The following is a 15,242-nucleotide window of genomic DNA, read 5'->3' as shown; positions in this document are numbered from 1 at the left end:
ATAGGAATGGCAACTGAGACGGTCATCTTTCTTGTGACTTAACTATCATGGTTGAGGAGAAGGGAACATGAGACATAAGTTAATGTTTATAAAATTTGTTTTTAAATACAAGCTGAAAATTGTGGTGTAAATAATTTCTCCTTCCTTAGCTAAATTCTCAGCTATGTCACTGAACTAACACAGCTAATCAGGGCAAAATCCTCCTCAACCTCTGAGGAAGTGAAGGACTCCACTGAGTTTGTGAGTTTCTTTCCAGACTTTGTATGGACTGTTCGGGATTTCACCCTGGAGTTGAAGATAGGTGAAGCCCCAATCACTGAAGACGAGTACCTGGAGGATGCCTTGAAGCTGGTTCCAGAGCATGGTCTGGGCAAAGGAAGTTTCAACAGGGGGTTGGGATCAACTAAGCCCCGCCAGTCAGCACTTGAATTTAATTTTGGTTTAATATTGGATTGAGATGCAGTCTTAATAGTGAGGGGTGATTGTTGAATGGCATTTGGTGATTGTTTTTCATAGATTATTACTTGTGAAACTCCAGCCGCTGGAGCAATCTCATTGAGGAAATTTAAGGACCAATGTTGAACCAAACGATTTTAGACCAAATAGGTATTGTGAAACATTTTTCTAGGTACTAGTGCTGTAACTTCCTAAGCCCCACATACTTGGGCTCCTTATTGTGTGCTCCTCCTGTTCCATACTGACAGAAATAGCTCATCAGAGGAGAAGCTGGTAAACCTAAAATCACAAGAAATAAAAGGACCTAAATTTTGTTATGGAAAAATAGACAAAGCATAAAATTTACCATTTTAACCATTTTTTAGGTTTATAGTTCTGTGGCAGTAAGTACATTCACATTGCTGTAGAATCATCACCACCCACCCACACCAGAAGTTTTCATCTTCCCCATCTAAATTTCTCTCTCCATTAAAAACTAACTCCCTGGGATGCTTTGGTGGTTCAGTCATTAAGCATCTGTCTTCAGCTCAAGTCATGATCCCAGGGTCCTGGGATTAAGTCCCACATTGGACTCCCTACTCAATGGGGAGTCTGCTCCTCCCTCTGCCTCTTCCCTCAGCTCATGCTCTCTCTCTCTCTCTCTCTCTCAAATAAATAAATAAAGTATTACAGGAAAAAAAGACTAACTCCTTAATACCCCCCACCCATAGCCCTTGGCAACTGCCATTCCATTCTCTGTCTCCATATAGGTACCTCATACAAATGGAGTCGTATGCTACTTGTCTTTTTGTGACTGGCTTATTTCACTAACCATAATGTCCTAAAGATTCATTCATGCTGTAGCATGTGTAGATTGTCTTCCTTTCTAAGACTGAATAGTATTTTTTTTCATTTATATACCACATTTAAATGACCTAATTTTAAAAATATATTTCATGTTTCTATGAAATATTCTATGAATATTTTACTAGTGCCCAGATACTTACAAATTTCAGAGAAAGGATATTTATATAGTAAATATCCAGGAGGAAAAATGTCCTTCTGGTAACACTTTCAGATTCACATTGATCTTCCTTATGATTTCACATTCTTCTTTCTCACAGTCTTGTACATTTTGTTACCACTTTAATATTATTAATTTAGTACATGTAAATTTTACAAACAGTTTATTTTTATTTTAGTAAGGTGAATAACTGATGGCACATGGAAGTAATACATACTTCTATTTCATCATTCATGTATTCATTGTTTCAAAGAAATTTATTAAACATCTGACTACTCCCCAAATCATTCTGTGAAGCGCTGTCAAGTCAGATATAGTTTGATATAGACAGTGTTAAGGTTTCCAATTACTTTTAAGTTAACCTTACCTTAGAGATGTTTCTGCGAAAAGAACTCCAAACATATTTATTTAGTGTGATTTTTTTTTACTCTGAATTTTAGACATTTTTTTCTTACCTTGATATTATTCATCCTCCACCTGATATTTTAACAAGCAATATCTTACTCTTCTTTTGGTATTATTTTATTTTAGGGTCCATATTTCATATCTAATATGGGGACAGTCAAATCACAAAAGGAATTCTTACCACTTTTTTTTTGGTTCCTCACTAATTTGATAAACATTTAATGAATATGTCAACCACTAAACTCCATAACTACTAAGGAAACCAACCATAACTTGCTTCAGTTGGGACTGATGTCCCTCCTACTCCCCTATTTCCTTGGCTCTGCTCCATGTAGAAATGGAATTCCCTTGCCTGTGATGATGGCCCAGATTGATTTGAAATGATTGGGTTAAAGGAGATTTATAGGCACAGGAAATGCCATAATGCAAAGATGCCTGGAAATGAAAGTTCTGACTCCCTTACCTAAAGACCACTTTTCAATAATCAGTTTTTTTCCATTTTTGCAGGCACAAATCCCAAAATCCAGAATTCCAACATGCCCAGAGAGTGTATCAGGCAGTTCTTTCCAAAACGGAAATGCTTCGTCTTTGACCGGCCTACAAGTGATAGAAATCTCTTATTCCATCTTGAGAAGGTGCCAGAAGACAAGCTAGACAGTACTTTCCAGGAGCAATCAAAAAAATTCTGTACCTATATTTTCAATCACACAAAGACCAAGACCCTAAGAGAGGGAATCACTGTCACTGGGAGCCGTAAGTCACCTTTGTCCCAAAGCATGTCTCTGTGTCAGTGTGGTGGTGCTTTGATGAGAGCCTGGATTTGTCAGTAATTTTGTTTACATCTGTGTGTAACTATGGAGAAGCAGATGTTCATGGCCTGAAAAGAAATCGATGTGTGTTTACTCATTAAAGTCTCCCTGTGTGAGGGTCTGCTGAGACCTGATATACCTCAGGAACTTAAGCCACTAATCCTAAGAAGACAAGATGGTGTTAAAGAGAGGACATCTGTATATTGAGAAATCCTATGGGATAACTTCTTGTCTTGAAGGAGATAGCAGGTTATTTTGTAAATTTACATGAGTCAGGTCATAAAGAGCAAGCTATGAGTTCCTGCAAGATCACTGAGAAACAGAATTATGTGTCATCTTATGTGTAGGACAGGCTTCGTGGGCATGTAACTTACACAGTCCTATAGTATCCTTGCTTTAAGTATACTTGCTTTAAGATCCTCTATCCCTGTTTTGAATTCTCGATCATGTTCAACTAGGAGTTCACATTTTTGTTTTGTATCAGGGCACACACATTATGCTGCTAGTCTTGTTTGTGTCTATTACTTCACCTATGTAATCTATTCCTTTACATTCTCATGAATGGGAAACCATTTTTCCAGTAACATAGGTGCATATTGTATAGTTGGTAATTTAAATTGTGCTGTGACAAAATGGAGAACAATAAAAGAAAGAACAGGAAAACAATAATGCTGTTAAAAGGAATAGATTCCCAAAAGGAGAAAATAAAATTTCCTTGTAGATAAGGTGGAGTTTTTTGTGATCTTAGAATGATGCTTCATAAAAACTATAAGCCACTGATTGAGACCTTGTTATTTATGCTCAAATTCCCTGGCTTATATAGGGCTGGGGACTCTGTTGAAAGCCTATGTGGATGCCATCAAGAAAGGAGCAGTTCCTTGCTTGGAGAACGTGGTGACAACTCTGGCTCAGCGTGAGAACTCAGTGGCTGTGCAGAAGGCAGCTGACCACTACAGCGAGCAGATGGCCCAGCGAGTGAGGCTCCCCACAGACACACTCCAGGAGCTCCTGGATGTGCATGCACACTGTGAGAGGGAAGCCATTGCAGTGTTCATGGAACACTCCTTTAAGGATGACAAGTGGGAATTCCAGAAAAAGCTGGTGGTAATGTGTCTTAGCATTTATCCTTCCTGATTTCTGCTCTTCCAGATTCAGGCTTAGAGTACATTTTTTTCCTACTCTGTGGCTCATCTAGCTCTCATGGTTGACAGAGCCTGGGTTCTTTTGAGTGACAGGGCTCTACCAGGTTACTGTTCACCTTTTTACTAAAAGGTGGACATTTTATTAAATTTCTATGGCCACATTTGAAAAATTACCCTTAATTTATATAGGCTCACAATTCTGTAGGTCAAAAGGAGGCATAAGATGGCACCATACTCTGCTCAGAGACTGCTCAAAGTCTGCTCACAGACTGGAAACAAGATTTTGGCCAAAATGAGCTCTCAGCGGCAGGCTCTGGAGTGGTTCCAAGTTCATTCCTGTTGTTGACTGGATCGACTTCCTTTTGATTTTAGGACTCATATTCCCTTTATTGTTGGCTTTCTGACAGGGGGTGCTTCCAAGCTTCCAGAAACATTTTTCATATACCTCTATGTTCTCCTTTCTGCTTCAAGCCAACAATGATGCATCAAATTCTTTTCATGTTTTAGCTTTTTTGATTTCCTGCAGGTAACTCTCAGAGCTCATGTTCTTATCTAAGACTTCTCCACCTCTATCCTCTAGTTACCTCCATTTCTTATTTTTTTAAGATTTTATTTATTTATTTGACAGAGAAAGACACAGTGAGAGAGGGAACACATGCAGGAGGAGTGGGAAAGTGAGAAGCAGGCTTCCTGCCAAGCAGAGAGCCCATTTCAGGGCTCAATCCCAAGACCCTGGGATCATGAACTGAGCCGAAGGCTGACCCTTAATGATTGAGCCACCCAGGCACCCCAGTTATCTCCATTTCTTTACATCAACTCGTACCATATAATAAAGCCTAACTACTGTAATAAAATTCATCAAGTTCACTGAATCCTGGACTGTGGAAGGAGTATACATCAGAGGGAAAAAATCTTAGGGGACAATTTAATTCTTGGGGACAACTAATTAGCACCTTCAGTGGAAATGGGCACCTTCAGTGGAAATTTGTCTCAGTCTATGACCAGCCTAGGAGTGAAAAAACTTCTTTGTTCCTGTTGAAGACGTGCCAGAAAGTCTGCTGTATTGTAATTTTCAAGAGCAGAGGAAATGTTTATTTCTTTTTCTTTACACACTCAAATTCTTATTAGAAGAGTTTATGAAGAGTTCCAAACTCTGTTCAGAGTACACTTTAGTCTTTACCAGATGATTGAGTTGTTGGGAGGGCAGGGGTGTTGAAGGTGCATTGTCATCCTTAGCAACACAAATTCTCTGAGGAAACTCTACTTTCAGCTATAATTCAACTTTCTATTGCTGACTGTTAATGGATGGGTCACTTTTAATCATACTACAGCAGAAAGAACCATGGAGTTCATGTCTTCCAACCCAAGGAAGTAAAGGGACTTTCCACAGGGCACACCTAGAATTGGTCAGAACTAGGACTAAAAGTCTCTTGACTCCTGGTCTGCTCCATGTTCCAATCTACTCTTAGGTGATTGGGATGTTTTTCTAAGAGGATGACATTGGACTTTCCCTTCTAAGAGCTTCTTTCTATTGGATTTCTCTACATTTCCCTGGCAGGACACCATTGAGAAAAAGAAGGAAGATTTCTTGCAGCAGAATGAAGATGCCTCTTTCAAATATTGCCAGGCTATAATGAAGCAGCTTTCAGAGCCTCTGAAGAAAAGCATTTCAGAAAAAACTTTCTCTGTTCATGGAGGACATGATCTCTACTTACAAGCAAAGAGAAAGGTTGAACTTGACTATAAACTGGTGCCCAGGAAAGGAGTTAAGGTAAGGAATAAAGGGAAAAAGGTTGAACAGTAGAGTGGAGTTAGGTGGTCTTTGTTGTTCCTCCGGAATATCTAAGACTCCAGCACCAATTATGGGAAAAAATCAGAGTGAGCCAGTAAGTCCGAATTTCAGACTTTACACCTACAATTAATAGGTACTCCTGTAGATACCAGAAATTAAATTCCTCCCAAAGAAAGGATTTACAATCATGAATTCAGGTGACACAAAATACTTGATTCATTTATGAAACATGTGTTAATATTTGGCTAAGTCCCTGGGGAATGCAAGTATTAGAGACACAACTTGCTCTCAAGATGCTGAGGATTTTACCAAAGATATGGGCAAATAGTGAAGAGGATAGGGTAAGGTAAAGGTTATACTGGTATTCAAAGATACTAATGATGATAGTGATGATAAGAATGGTTAACACATTGAGACTAACTTTCTTTACTGCACATGGTCTTAGGTGCTTTTGTTGGATTATTAATTTAATCCTCAGGGTAATATATTTTTTGCAGTCTGTTATTATCCCAATATTTTTATTCATAAATGATATTTTATATGAAATTATAACAGATACTACAGTTTTATTTTTGGTGCACATTGTACTACATAGTATAGAAATGATGATACTATACCCATGAGCATTATTGTATATGTCCTCAGGGTAATATTATAAATTAAGTATACTACTATCTACATTATGCATTTGATAAATGTGATGCAAAAAAGATGTTAATAAATTGCCTAAAGTCATATGAACAGTAAGTGGTGGAGCCAGTAGGGCAAATCAGTATCTTGGTGGCCATTCAAAGCTCTGATTGCGGTTTAAGAAATTATACAGAAGATAGTTCCTAGAAGTTTAAGATGAAGTATTTATAGATGTTTTGTTGAGAAAGGCTAGAATAGCTTCCAGGAAGAAAAAAAGAATATCCCAAAACAAGTAAACAATAGGTATAATGTATTTGTAGAATTATGAATGTGATTGGCTATAACCCATGGTGGGATTGGGGACAATATCAGTGAGAAAGTGATCTCAAGAACTAGGAAGACTATGATGGAGTTTTCCCATGATCATCAATAGACTTGGAATTTATACTGTGGACATAGAAGGAAGGGAATTACTCAGGGATACACAATTTACAGGGTTATATTTGGAGTTTTATTGAACAATTATTTCCATAGCGGGAGACTAGATCTTTGTTGCCTGATGTGTATTTGCTCCTTGTTGGTTCATCAGGCAAATGAGATCCTCCAGAACTTCCTACAGTCACAGGCAACAATAGAGGAATCCATCGTGCAGTTAGACACAGCCCTTAATAGAGGAGCCATGGCCATAGCAGGTACAGGGGAGGGTTTGGCTTGTGGTGGAATGGGTAGGTTTCTGCAGGGACTTCTGGCAGATCTGACCAGAAGACCTTCTTGCAGCAAAGAGTAAGAGTTTCCTCTTGTGCCACAGAACACATGTTCTGTTCAGTCAAATCTGAAAATAACAAGACAAGTGATAGTTGCACATCAGCCGCCAGGCAGAGCCTATATCTTCACACTGAGAAACCTGCCAGCAGTGTGGCCATTTGGTGAAATTACAAATTTCCCAGTCACCATTGCAAAGTCAGTTTAGTCTCTGAGCTTAGGAGATCAGGTCTCACCTGTTCTTTTGTTCCCTTTAAAAACTTTCATGGGTCAGTGGAGCGGGCCAAAAAGGAGGCAGCTGAGAAAGAACAGGAGCAGCTAAAACAGAAAGAAGAAGAGCAACGGCAAAAAATGGAGGCTCAAGAGAGAAGCTTCAGTGAAAACCTGGGCCAGCTGGAAGAGAAGATAAAGAAGGAAAGAGAAAACTTTCGGGTAATGCTGGAAGGGATGTTGAAGCATTATCTGCAGGTAAGTATGGCCTGGATTGAGGCAGATTCTCACTCCTCAGGAAAAGAAAAATAAAATTTTAAGCAAAATTATGATCCAAGAGGGAAATGCAAATGGCATATGATTTACTAAGTGCCTGAATCCATCTGTATTCTGCTGTAACCCTAAAAAGCATATTATTCCTGCCCTTTCTGCAGTGCTAGACTTCGGAGTATATATGTAACATCCCTTGGGAAAGTGGGTTGCTGTTTGTGGTGTTCATGCAATGGTCCCATGAACCCCAGTTGGGTAGAGTCTTTGTCTTCTAGTCCTATAGAGAACCATTAGAGAGATCTGAAATAGATCTATTTTGTCTTGAAAGTAACTGATTAGGTCTGATATGAAATGCAAGACACTAAAATTTCTAAAACTTGCTGCCTTTGTTTCCAGACAAATGCAAGACACCAAAGGTGTCTAAACTTGCTCCATCTGTCTGAATATCCTGGGATTACTATAAAATATAGAGGAACATCTTTCCTTGGTCCAACCTGGAGCTTGATAAGCAATGCTCTATATAGAATCAGCAGTTACCGCTTTTCATTTGATGGTTTGTGGCCATGTGTCTTCAAGTGGAACTGAGAATTAATTAGAATTAAAATTGTACTGCTACCCAAAGAGCATCATTTGGGCTAAAGTGCATAGTGGAAAAAGTTCTCAAGTCTGATCTAGCCCCAACACCTACCCATCCCAGAGAGAGGGTTGTGAGGACATCTTAGGAAGTTACAAACCATGGATACTTTCATTATCCAGGTCAAAAAGTATGGACACATTGGACATCTCCCAAAGAACAATCTAAAGTGGTAAAAAAAAATAGACACCTTTGTTTACTGTTGACTGTGTCTTGATAATTAGAGATCTTAAAAGGTGGGCTCTTTTCCTTTTATAGGTCCAAGAAGAATTGCTTAATGAAAGATTTGGAAAGAAGTCTGAGGAACTGAATAAGGAGATAAATCGACTAAAAAAAGAGATTGAGACAGCAAAAAAAACTGATTCACTATTGATTTCAAATGCAATTGAAGTGGCTGGGAAAGTATTAATTGTTGCACTACCTGAAATTTTTAAGCTATTCCATGAAGGGAAGACAGTTCTCAGTGAAAAAAATTAAATGGGCTTAGATTTCTTGTTAAGCATATTATAAAATGAGGTTTCTTTTGCATTAATAATGTAATACTGTGCTCATTTTTGAAATACATGTGTTATGCCACTTTCACACAACACATTTTCACACAACTTCATTTACTCTCACACAATTTTATTTATGCTTAAAAATAAAAAGTGATTACATGGGGTGCCTGGTGGCTCAATTGTTTAAGCATCCAACTCTTTATGTCAGCTCAGATCATGATCTCACAGTCATGAAATGGAGCCCTGTGTTGGGCTCTGCACTTAGCAGGGAGTCTGCTAGACATTCTCTCTCTCCCTCTGTCCCCCCCACCACTTGCGTGCTCTCCCTCTTTCTCTGTCAAATACATAAATAAATCATAAAAAATGGTTATAAAAAACATCAGCTCTTGGCATACAAAAGACAAACAATTTTTGATTGAATAAACTAATTTTTTTAAGATTTTATTTACTTATTCATGTAAGAGAGAGAGAGCACTAGCAGGAGAGAGGGGCAAAGGGAGAGGGAAAAGCAGACACCCACCCCCTGCTGAGCAGGGAGCTCCATGCAGGGCTCGATCCCAGGACCCAGAGATCATGACCTGAGCCAAAGGCAGATGTTTAACTGATTGAACCACCCAGGCATCTCTAAACTTCACTTAAAGATATATTTTAGGGGCGCCTGGGTGGCTCAGTGGGTTAAGGCCTCTGCCTTTGACTTAGGTCATGATTCCAGGGTCCTGGGATCGAGCCCCACATCAGGCTCTCTGCTTGGCAGGGAGCCTGCTTTACTTCCTCTCTCTCTCTGCCTGCCTCTCTGCCTACTTGTGATCTCTGTCTGTCAAATAAATAAAATCTTTAAAATATACATATATATTTTTTAAATGTTACTGAAAAACACAAAAATTTATAACAATGAATCAAAGTAAATATACCAATACTTATAAGACATATATGAGATGTGTATATGTATATGTACATGTATATGTACATGATTTATACATGTACAAGTGTACATGTACATTTTTTGAAAGTAGACAAATTTGTTTTACAGTATACATGAAAAAACTACAAGCAAAAATAGCCAATGCAATTCTATAAAGAGAAAAATAAGGAGGGGCAAGTATCTCTAATTGTATGCTAAAACACCTCAATAATTAACATAGTGGTCCCGGCACCTGAATATTCAAACATCAATAAAATACTATTGAAAGTTTAGATTTCAACAAATATTCGTAAAAGAAATGTATTATATAATAAATTTGGCACTTCATGTTAGTGAAGGAAAAAGTGTTATTCCATAAATGGAATTTGGACTAGATGTAGCCATCTGGAAAACAAAAAAAAAAGTTGGAGTCTACCTCTCTCCATATACCAAAACAAATTTCAGATGTACCAAAGATTTTAAAAGGAAAATTAGATAATAAAAGATTAAAAAATGGTTTCATCATAGCAAAGTCCTTTGTCAGTGTGGAATGAAGATAAAAACGATTAACATATCCCCCTATATAAAAATAATGAGGTTATTCATAGAAAAGATAAAAACAAAGACAAATAGAAATATGGACATAAATTCACAATTTATATCCCAATGAGAATATTTCATTAAGCAATAAAGAGTCCTTATAAATCAATGAGGAAAGATAAACAACCCCACTGAAAATGTGTATAACTCTAAGTCAAAAATATAGTTTATCAAGTCTTCTAATAAGAACTATGTAAAGGAAAGCCATCAGCTACCCGTTTCACTTTCCTGATTTGCAAGAAACAACACGTTTGACAGAAGACTAGGTTATAAGAATAGGGAGAAGCAGGAGGGGTCTGTTAGTCGAACAGGGAACTATAAAGCACAGAGATGCACCCATCTTGTTTTCATTGGGATTTTTCAGTAAAGCCCGAAAATTCTAGCCCCTAATTTCTTTTCAAATAAAAATGCACTTAGAAAGTCTTCTGGAATAGGCTCCGAGTTCTAGTTCAAAATGATAATATGAGTAAAAGAGAAGGAAATTTTTCTTCGAGATCAATCGTATGGAATTCTTTCTAGCTGTCTAGTACTTTTGATTCTGCTATGACTAGAATGAATTCCTTCTGATTTTACAAGTTTCACATGTTTTATCTTGACTCTAGGTTTTTGCACCATACATATGCTTGTTAATGTAACCCTGCTTTCTGGGGCACCAAGATGGCATCCACCTTGGGCTCAGATCATGATCTCAGGGTCCTGGGATTGAGCCCCACATTAGGCTCCTTGCTCAGCAGGGATTCTGCTTCTCCTTTGCCTCTTCCTCCACTAGTTATCTCTCTCTCTCTCTCTCTCTCTCAAAAATAAATAAATAAATAAACAAGCAAACAAACCAATAAAAATCTTAAAAGAATAAATAACCTTGGTTTCTTACTTGATGTTCTTTATTATGGTAGCCTCTATTCTTCCTTCAGATCTCCTGTTCTTCCTTCAGATTCTCCTATTTCCTGACTTCCCGAGACCAGATGAAGTGACCCTTCTCTATGCTGCCATTGTGCCTTGTCACTCCTACCATAGCACTTTTTATGTAATTGTAAAATTAAAATGACCTATTTATAGCTGTCTCCTCCTCTGTCTCTTGCTCTTGGGTACTTAGTCTTCTTCTTCTTATCTTAGCTCCCACCACACTGATCTCTGGGGTCTAGATACAAAAGATACAGCAGTTTCAATCCCTGGAAAAAGGCTTAACTGACGAGCTACTGGACCTTCCATACATTGTGTCTTATTCATACAAGGGTAAACAGGTCCTGTTCCCTTCTCCTAATCCATTCCATACCATAAACTCCACAGACTTCATTATTTAGCCAACCCTTATGCCACAGAAAAGAGTGCTTCCTGTGTTAAATCACCAGCTCTGAAGATGATCCTTAGAGACGAGGGCAATTCACTGGCTCACTAACCACAGGAAGGCATAAATTGGAGTTAGCCTCTGAACACATAGAGCACACTGCTTATTCTGAAGTATTTTATTCCTTTTTTAAAGATTTTATTCATTTATTTGAGAGAGAGAGAGAGAGAGAATGAACAAACCTGGGAAAGGCAGGGGGAGAAGCAGACTCCCTGCTGAACAAGGAGCCCAATATGGGACTTGATCCCAGAACCCAGGATCATGACCTGAGACTAAATCAGATGTTCAACCAACTTAGACACCCAGGATCCCCAATTTCTGAAGTACTTTAAAGTAAGTAATCACTTAATAAAATAATTTACCCCAATTCTAACCTATTGCTCTCATGGTTTGTCTCTTTCATTTGGTCACCAGGAAAAGGCATCCTTTTCATCCAGCAACTATATGAAAAGTTCCTGGTGTTTATCCAAACCAGGGATTGGTACAATCTATTATCCCAAGAAGTCTTTTCTATCCAAACTATCATACTATAAATAACTCAAATATGTCCAGTTAAACCCTAATGTATGACAAAGTTTTTTTTTTTTTTTTAAGATTTTATTTATTTATTTGACAGAGAGAGATCACAGTAGGAGAGAGGAAGGGAAGAGATCACAGAGAGAGAGGAAGGGAAGCAGGCCCCCCGCTGAGCAGAGATCCCGATGTGGGACTCGATCCCAGGACCCCGAGATCATGACCTGAGCCGAAGGCAGTGGCTCAACCCACTGAGCCACCCAGGCGCCCCGACAAAGTTTTTTTTATAGTCACTGCTTATTAAATAATTGTCTAACCAATAAATATCTAATCTAAAAGCACTAACCCACTACATAGAAGCTACTCAGAAAATGTCCTTTTCCCAGGAAAGGCTTGGAAGGGTATGCAGGAAATTCAGTTCCTTTATAAACAAAACTCACAGGAAAATTCGGCTCTTCCTAGAATTATGTTTGACTGCTCCCTATAAACAATAGACTTCACTTATCAGAAGAAAAAGCAAGTAATTTCTTAACATTAGTTCTATTTTCAAGTATCCCTGCCCTTATTTTCCTTTCCAAGCTCACCTATAATAACAAGAAACAGAGTTTCAAAATTCCTAAAACTGACACCAGACTTTACTTTCATAAAAAAGATGGAGATAAACTATAGGCTTAGTCATTAACAGATTGTTAATTACAAACAAGTAAGGAAGGCCACAGGAGAAACAAACACCACTGATGAGCTCTGGCTCAGTTTTTCTCAGAATGGAGTTGAAGATAGCCCCCAAGTCTATGGACACACATTTTAGGTTCTGAGCCTATACTCTTGATGATTTGGGTACAAACTTTAATTCTGGATAGAATGTAAAATTGTCCAGGGACAGTAATCCTCTTTTGACCAAACTTTAGTCAGCCTTCTCTGAATTCTCTTCACAAGGAGGTCTTGACTTTGGGGTTTCATGTTTGTCTCTGCATTGTTCCATTTTAGCAAGAATCCTACTAAGTCAAGTTACCTAGAACCTCTCACTCTTGATACATGTTCATCCTCAATATTTAATTGGGTTCTTTATCTTCCACCATCCCCCAGGTGATATCTGATCACACTGGCCTACCTTTACCAAAAAACATGTAGTCAGTTAGCCAAAATTCTCCCCAGCCCTGATGATTCCTCTTAGTCATTTTCTCTCTGCTGACCTCCCCTTTTCTGCCTCTTGGTAGTAAATTCCCACTTTTCCTTACATTTGGAGTTGAGCTCCATCTCTCTTACTACCACAAAATCCCACTTTACTGAACCTATACCTATCATGATGTCCCAATTGGATAAAATCTTTAGGACCATTTTAACAAATATCATGAACAATTTTTTCAAGCACTGTGATTCTGCAAGAGTCTAACTTCTATTAGTTGCCTGTGACATAAAAAAGGCAAAAGTTCTGAACATGCTTTTTTGTTTTGACACAAAATATTTATAATTAAAAGACCCAAGTGCTACGGAGTGCCTGGGTGGCTCAGAAGGTTAAAAGACCCAAGTGGCCTTTTTATTATGATACAGACTTTTGCTAGAAATTTTGTTTTTACATTTTAAACTGTTCAATAGGAACAAAACAACACTAACAATGCTCTTGAAGCTTTCTTATGCCCCTTTTTCTATGAGAGCTCTCCTCTCCTACTAAATGTTGCCCATTTTCCTGAACTTTATTTTTTTAATTTTTAATTTTGGTAAACTACGCATAACAGAAAATTTCCCATTTTAACCATTTTAAAGTGTATAAATCGGTAATGTTAAGTCATTCACATCATTGAGCAAGCAATCTCCAGGATTCTTCACCTTCACTAACCACAGGAAGGCATAAATTGGAGTTAGCCTCTGAACACATTTCTCCTACGCCCCAGCTCCTGACAGTCATCAAGCTACTTTCCCTCTCTGTGGATTTGACTACCTCCTGAAAGTACCTCTTACAAGAGGAATCATACACTATTTGTCTTTTCATTACTGGTTTGTTTCACTTAAAATAATCTTCTTAAGATTCATTCATGTTGTAACAGGTGTCAGAATTTCCTCCCTTCTTAAGGTTGAATAATACCAGATTGTGGGTGTATACATATCACATTTACTGTAGGTGGACACTCAGTCTGCTTCTACCTTTTTATTATTGTGAATAGTGCTGCTGTGAGCATAGGTGTACAGATATTTTTGAGATACTAAATTCAATTATTTTGTGTATACACTCAGAACTGGAATTTGTAAATCAAATAGTAATATTTTAAATTTTTTGAGAAACCCCACACTGTTTTCCAAAGTGGTTATACCATTTTACATTACCACCAACAGTGCACGAGGGTTCCCATTTCTTCACATCCTCACCAGGGCTTATTATTTTTTGTCTTTTTGCTCAAAGCCACTCTGGCAGGTATGAAGTGAAATCTCATTGTAGTTTTGATTTGCATTTCCCTGATGATGAGTGATGTTGAGCATCTTTCCATGTGCCTATTGGCCATCTGTATGCCTTCCTTGGAAAATGTCCATTCAAGTCTTCTGCCCATTTTTTAATCAGGTTACTTGGATTTTTCATATTGAGTAGTGTATTTTTTTATCAATTTGAATACTAATCCCTTATCAGATTTGTAAATATCTGTTCCCATTCAGTAGGCTGCCTTTTTGTTTGTTGATAGTTTCATTCACTCTGCAAAAGCTTTCTAGTCTGAAGTAATCCCATTTGTTTATTTTAGCTTTTGTTGCCTTTACCTTGTCCATTGTTACAGTCTTTGTTTTAAAATTTATTTTGTTTTGGGGGCTCCTGAGTGGCTAGTTGGTTGAGTGTCTGACTCCTGGTTTCACTCTGGTCATGATCTCCTGGGTGGTGGGGTCAAGCCCCACGTCAGGCTCCAACTCAGTAAGGAGTTTCCTTGAGATTCTCTCTCTTCATCCCTCCCCCTACTCACATGCTCTCTCTCAAATAAACAAACAAATAAATAAATAAATCTTCAAGAACACTATTTTGTCTGATATGAGTATTGCTATTCCAACTATATTTTCATCTCCATTTTCATGGACTATCTTTTTCCATTCTTTTTAGTCTGTGTGTGTCTTTAAATCTGAAGAGAGTCTTTTGTTGGCAACATATAGGTGGGTCTTGTTTTTTATACACTTAGCTACCCCATGTCTTTTTACTGAGTATTAAGTCCACTTACATTTGAAGTAATTATTTATAGGTATTATCTATTGTAATTTAGAAAATTTTTTTCTGATTATTTTTGTAGTTCTCTGTTCCTT

General features: G+C 37.9%; 1 protein-coding gene and 1 long non-coding RNA gene across 4 annotated transcripts in view; one reads left to right on the top strand and one right to left on the bottom strand.

Moving 5' to 3' along the window:
- The window catches only part of LOC132001096 (guanylate-binding protein 4-like), a 26,060-nt gene extending 17,288 nt beyond the window's left edge, over positions 1–8,772 (top strand). For all 3 annotated transcript variants that reach the window (XM_059375319.1, XM_059375320.1, XM_059375321.1), the window contains 7 exons: positions 162–364; positions 2,372–2,617; positions 3,497–3,777; positions 5,374–5,586; positions 6,827–6,929; positions 7,274–7,467; positions 8,372–8,772. In XM_059375319.1, the coding sequence (XP_059231302.1) occupies positions 162–364; positions 2,372–2,617; positions 3,497–3,777; positions 5,374–5,586; positions 6,827–6,929; positions 7,274–7,467; positions 8,372–8,590 (1,459 nt within the window). In that variant the 3' untranslated portion in view covers positions 8,591–8,772. The remainder of the gene's footprint in view (positions 1–161; positions 365–2,371; positions 2,618–3,496; positions 3,778–5,373; positions 5,587–6,826; positions 6,930–7,273; positions 7,468–8,371) is intronic.
- Positions 6,938–15,242, bottom strand: part of LOC132001097 (uncharacterized) — a 15,114-nt gene continuing 6,809 nt past the window's right edge. Inside the window, exon 3 of the long non-coding RNA XR_009399526.1 lies at positions 6,938–7,069. This is a non-coding gene — a long non-coding RNA (uncharacterized LOC132001097). The remainder of the gene's footprint in view (positions 7,070–15,242) is intronic.

This window comes from Mustela nigripes, chromosome 14 (assembly GCF_022355385.1).
Source record: "Mustela nigripes isolate SB6536 chromosome 14, MUSNIG.SB6536, whole genome shotgun sequence".
Taxonomy (NCBI): Eukaryota; Metazoa; Chordata; class Mammalia; order Carnivora; family Mustelidae; genus Mustela; species Mustela nigripes.
This window is presented reverse-complemented; position numbering and strand designations above follow the sequence as displayed.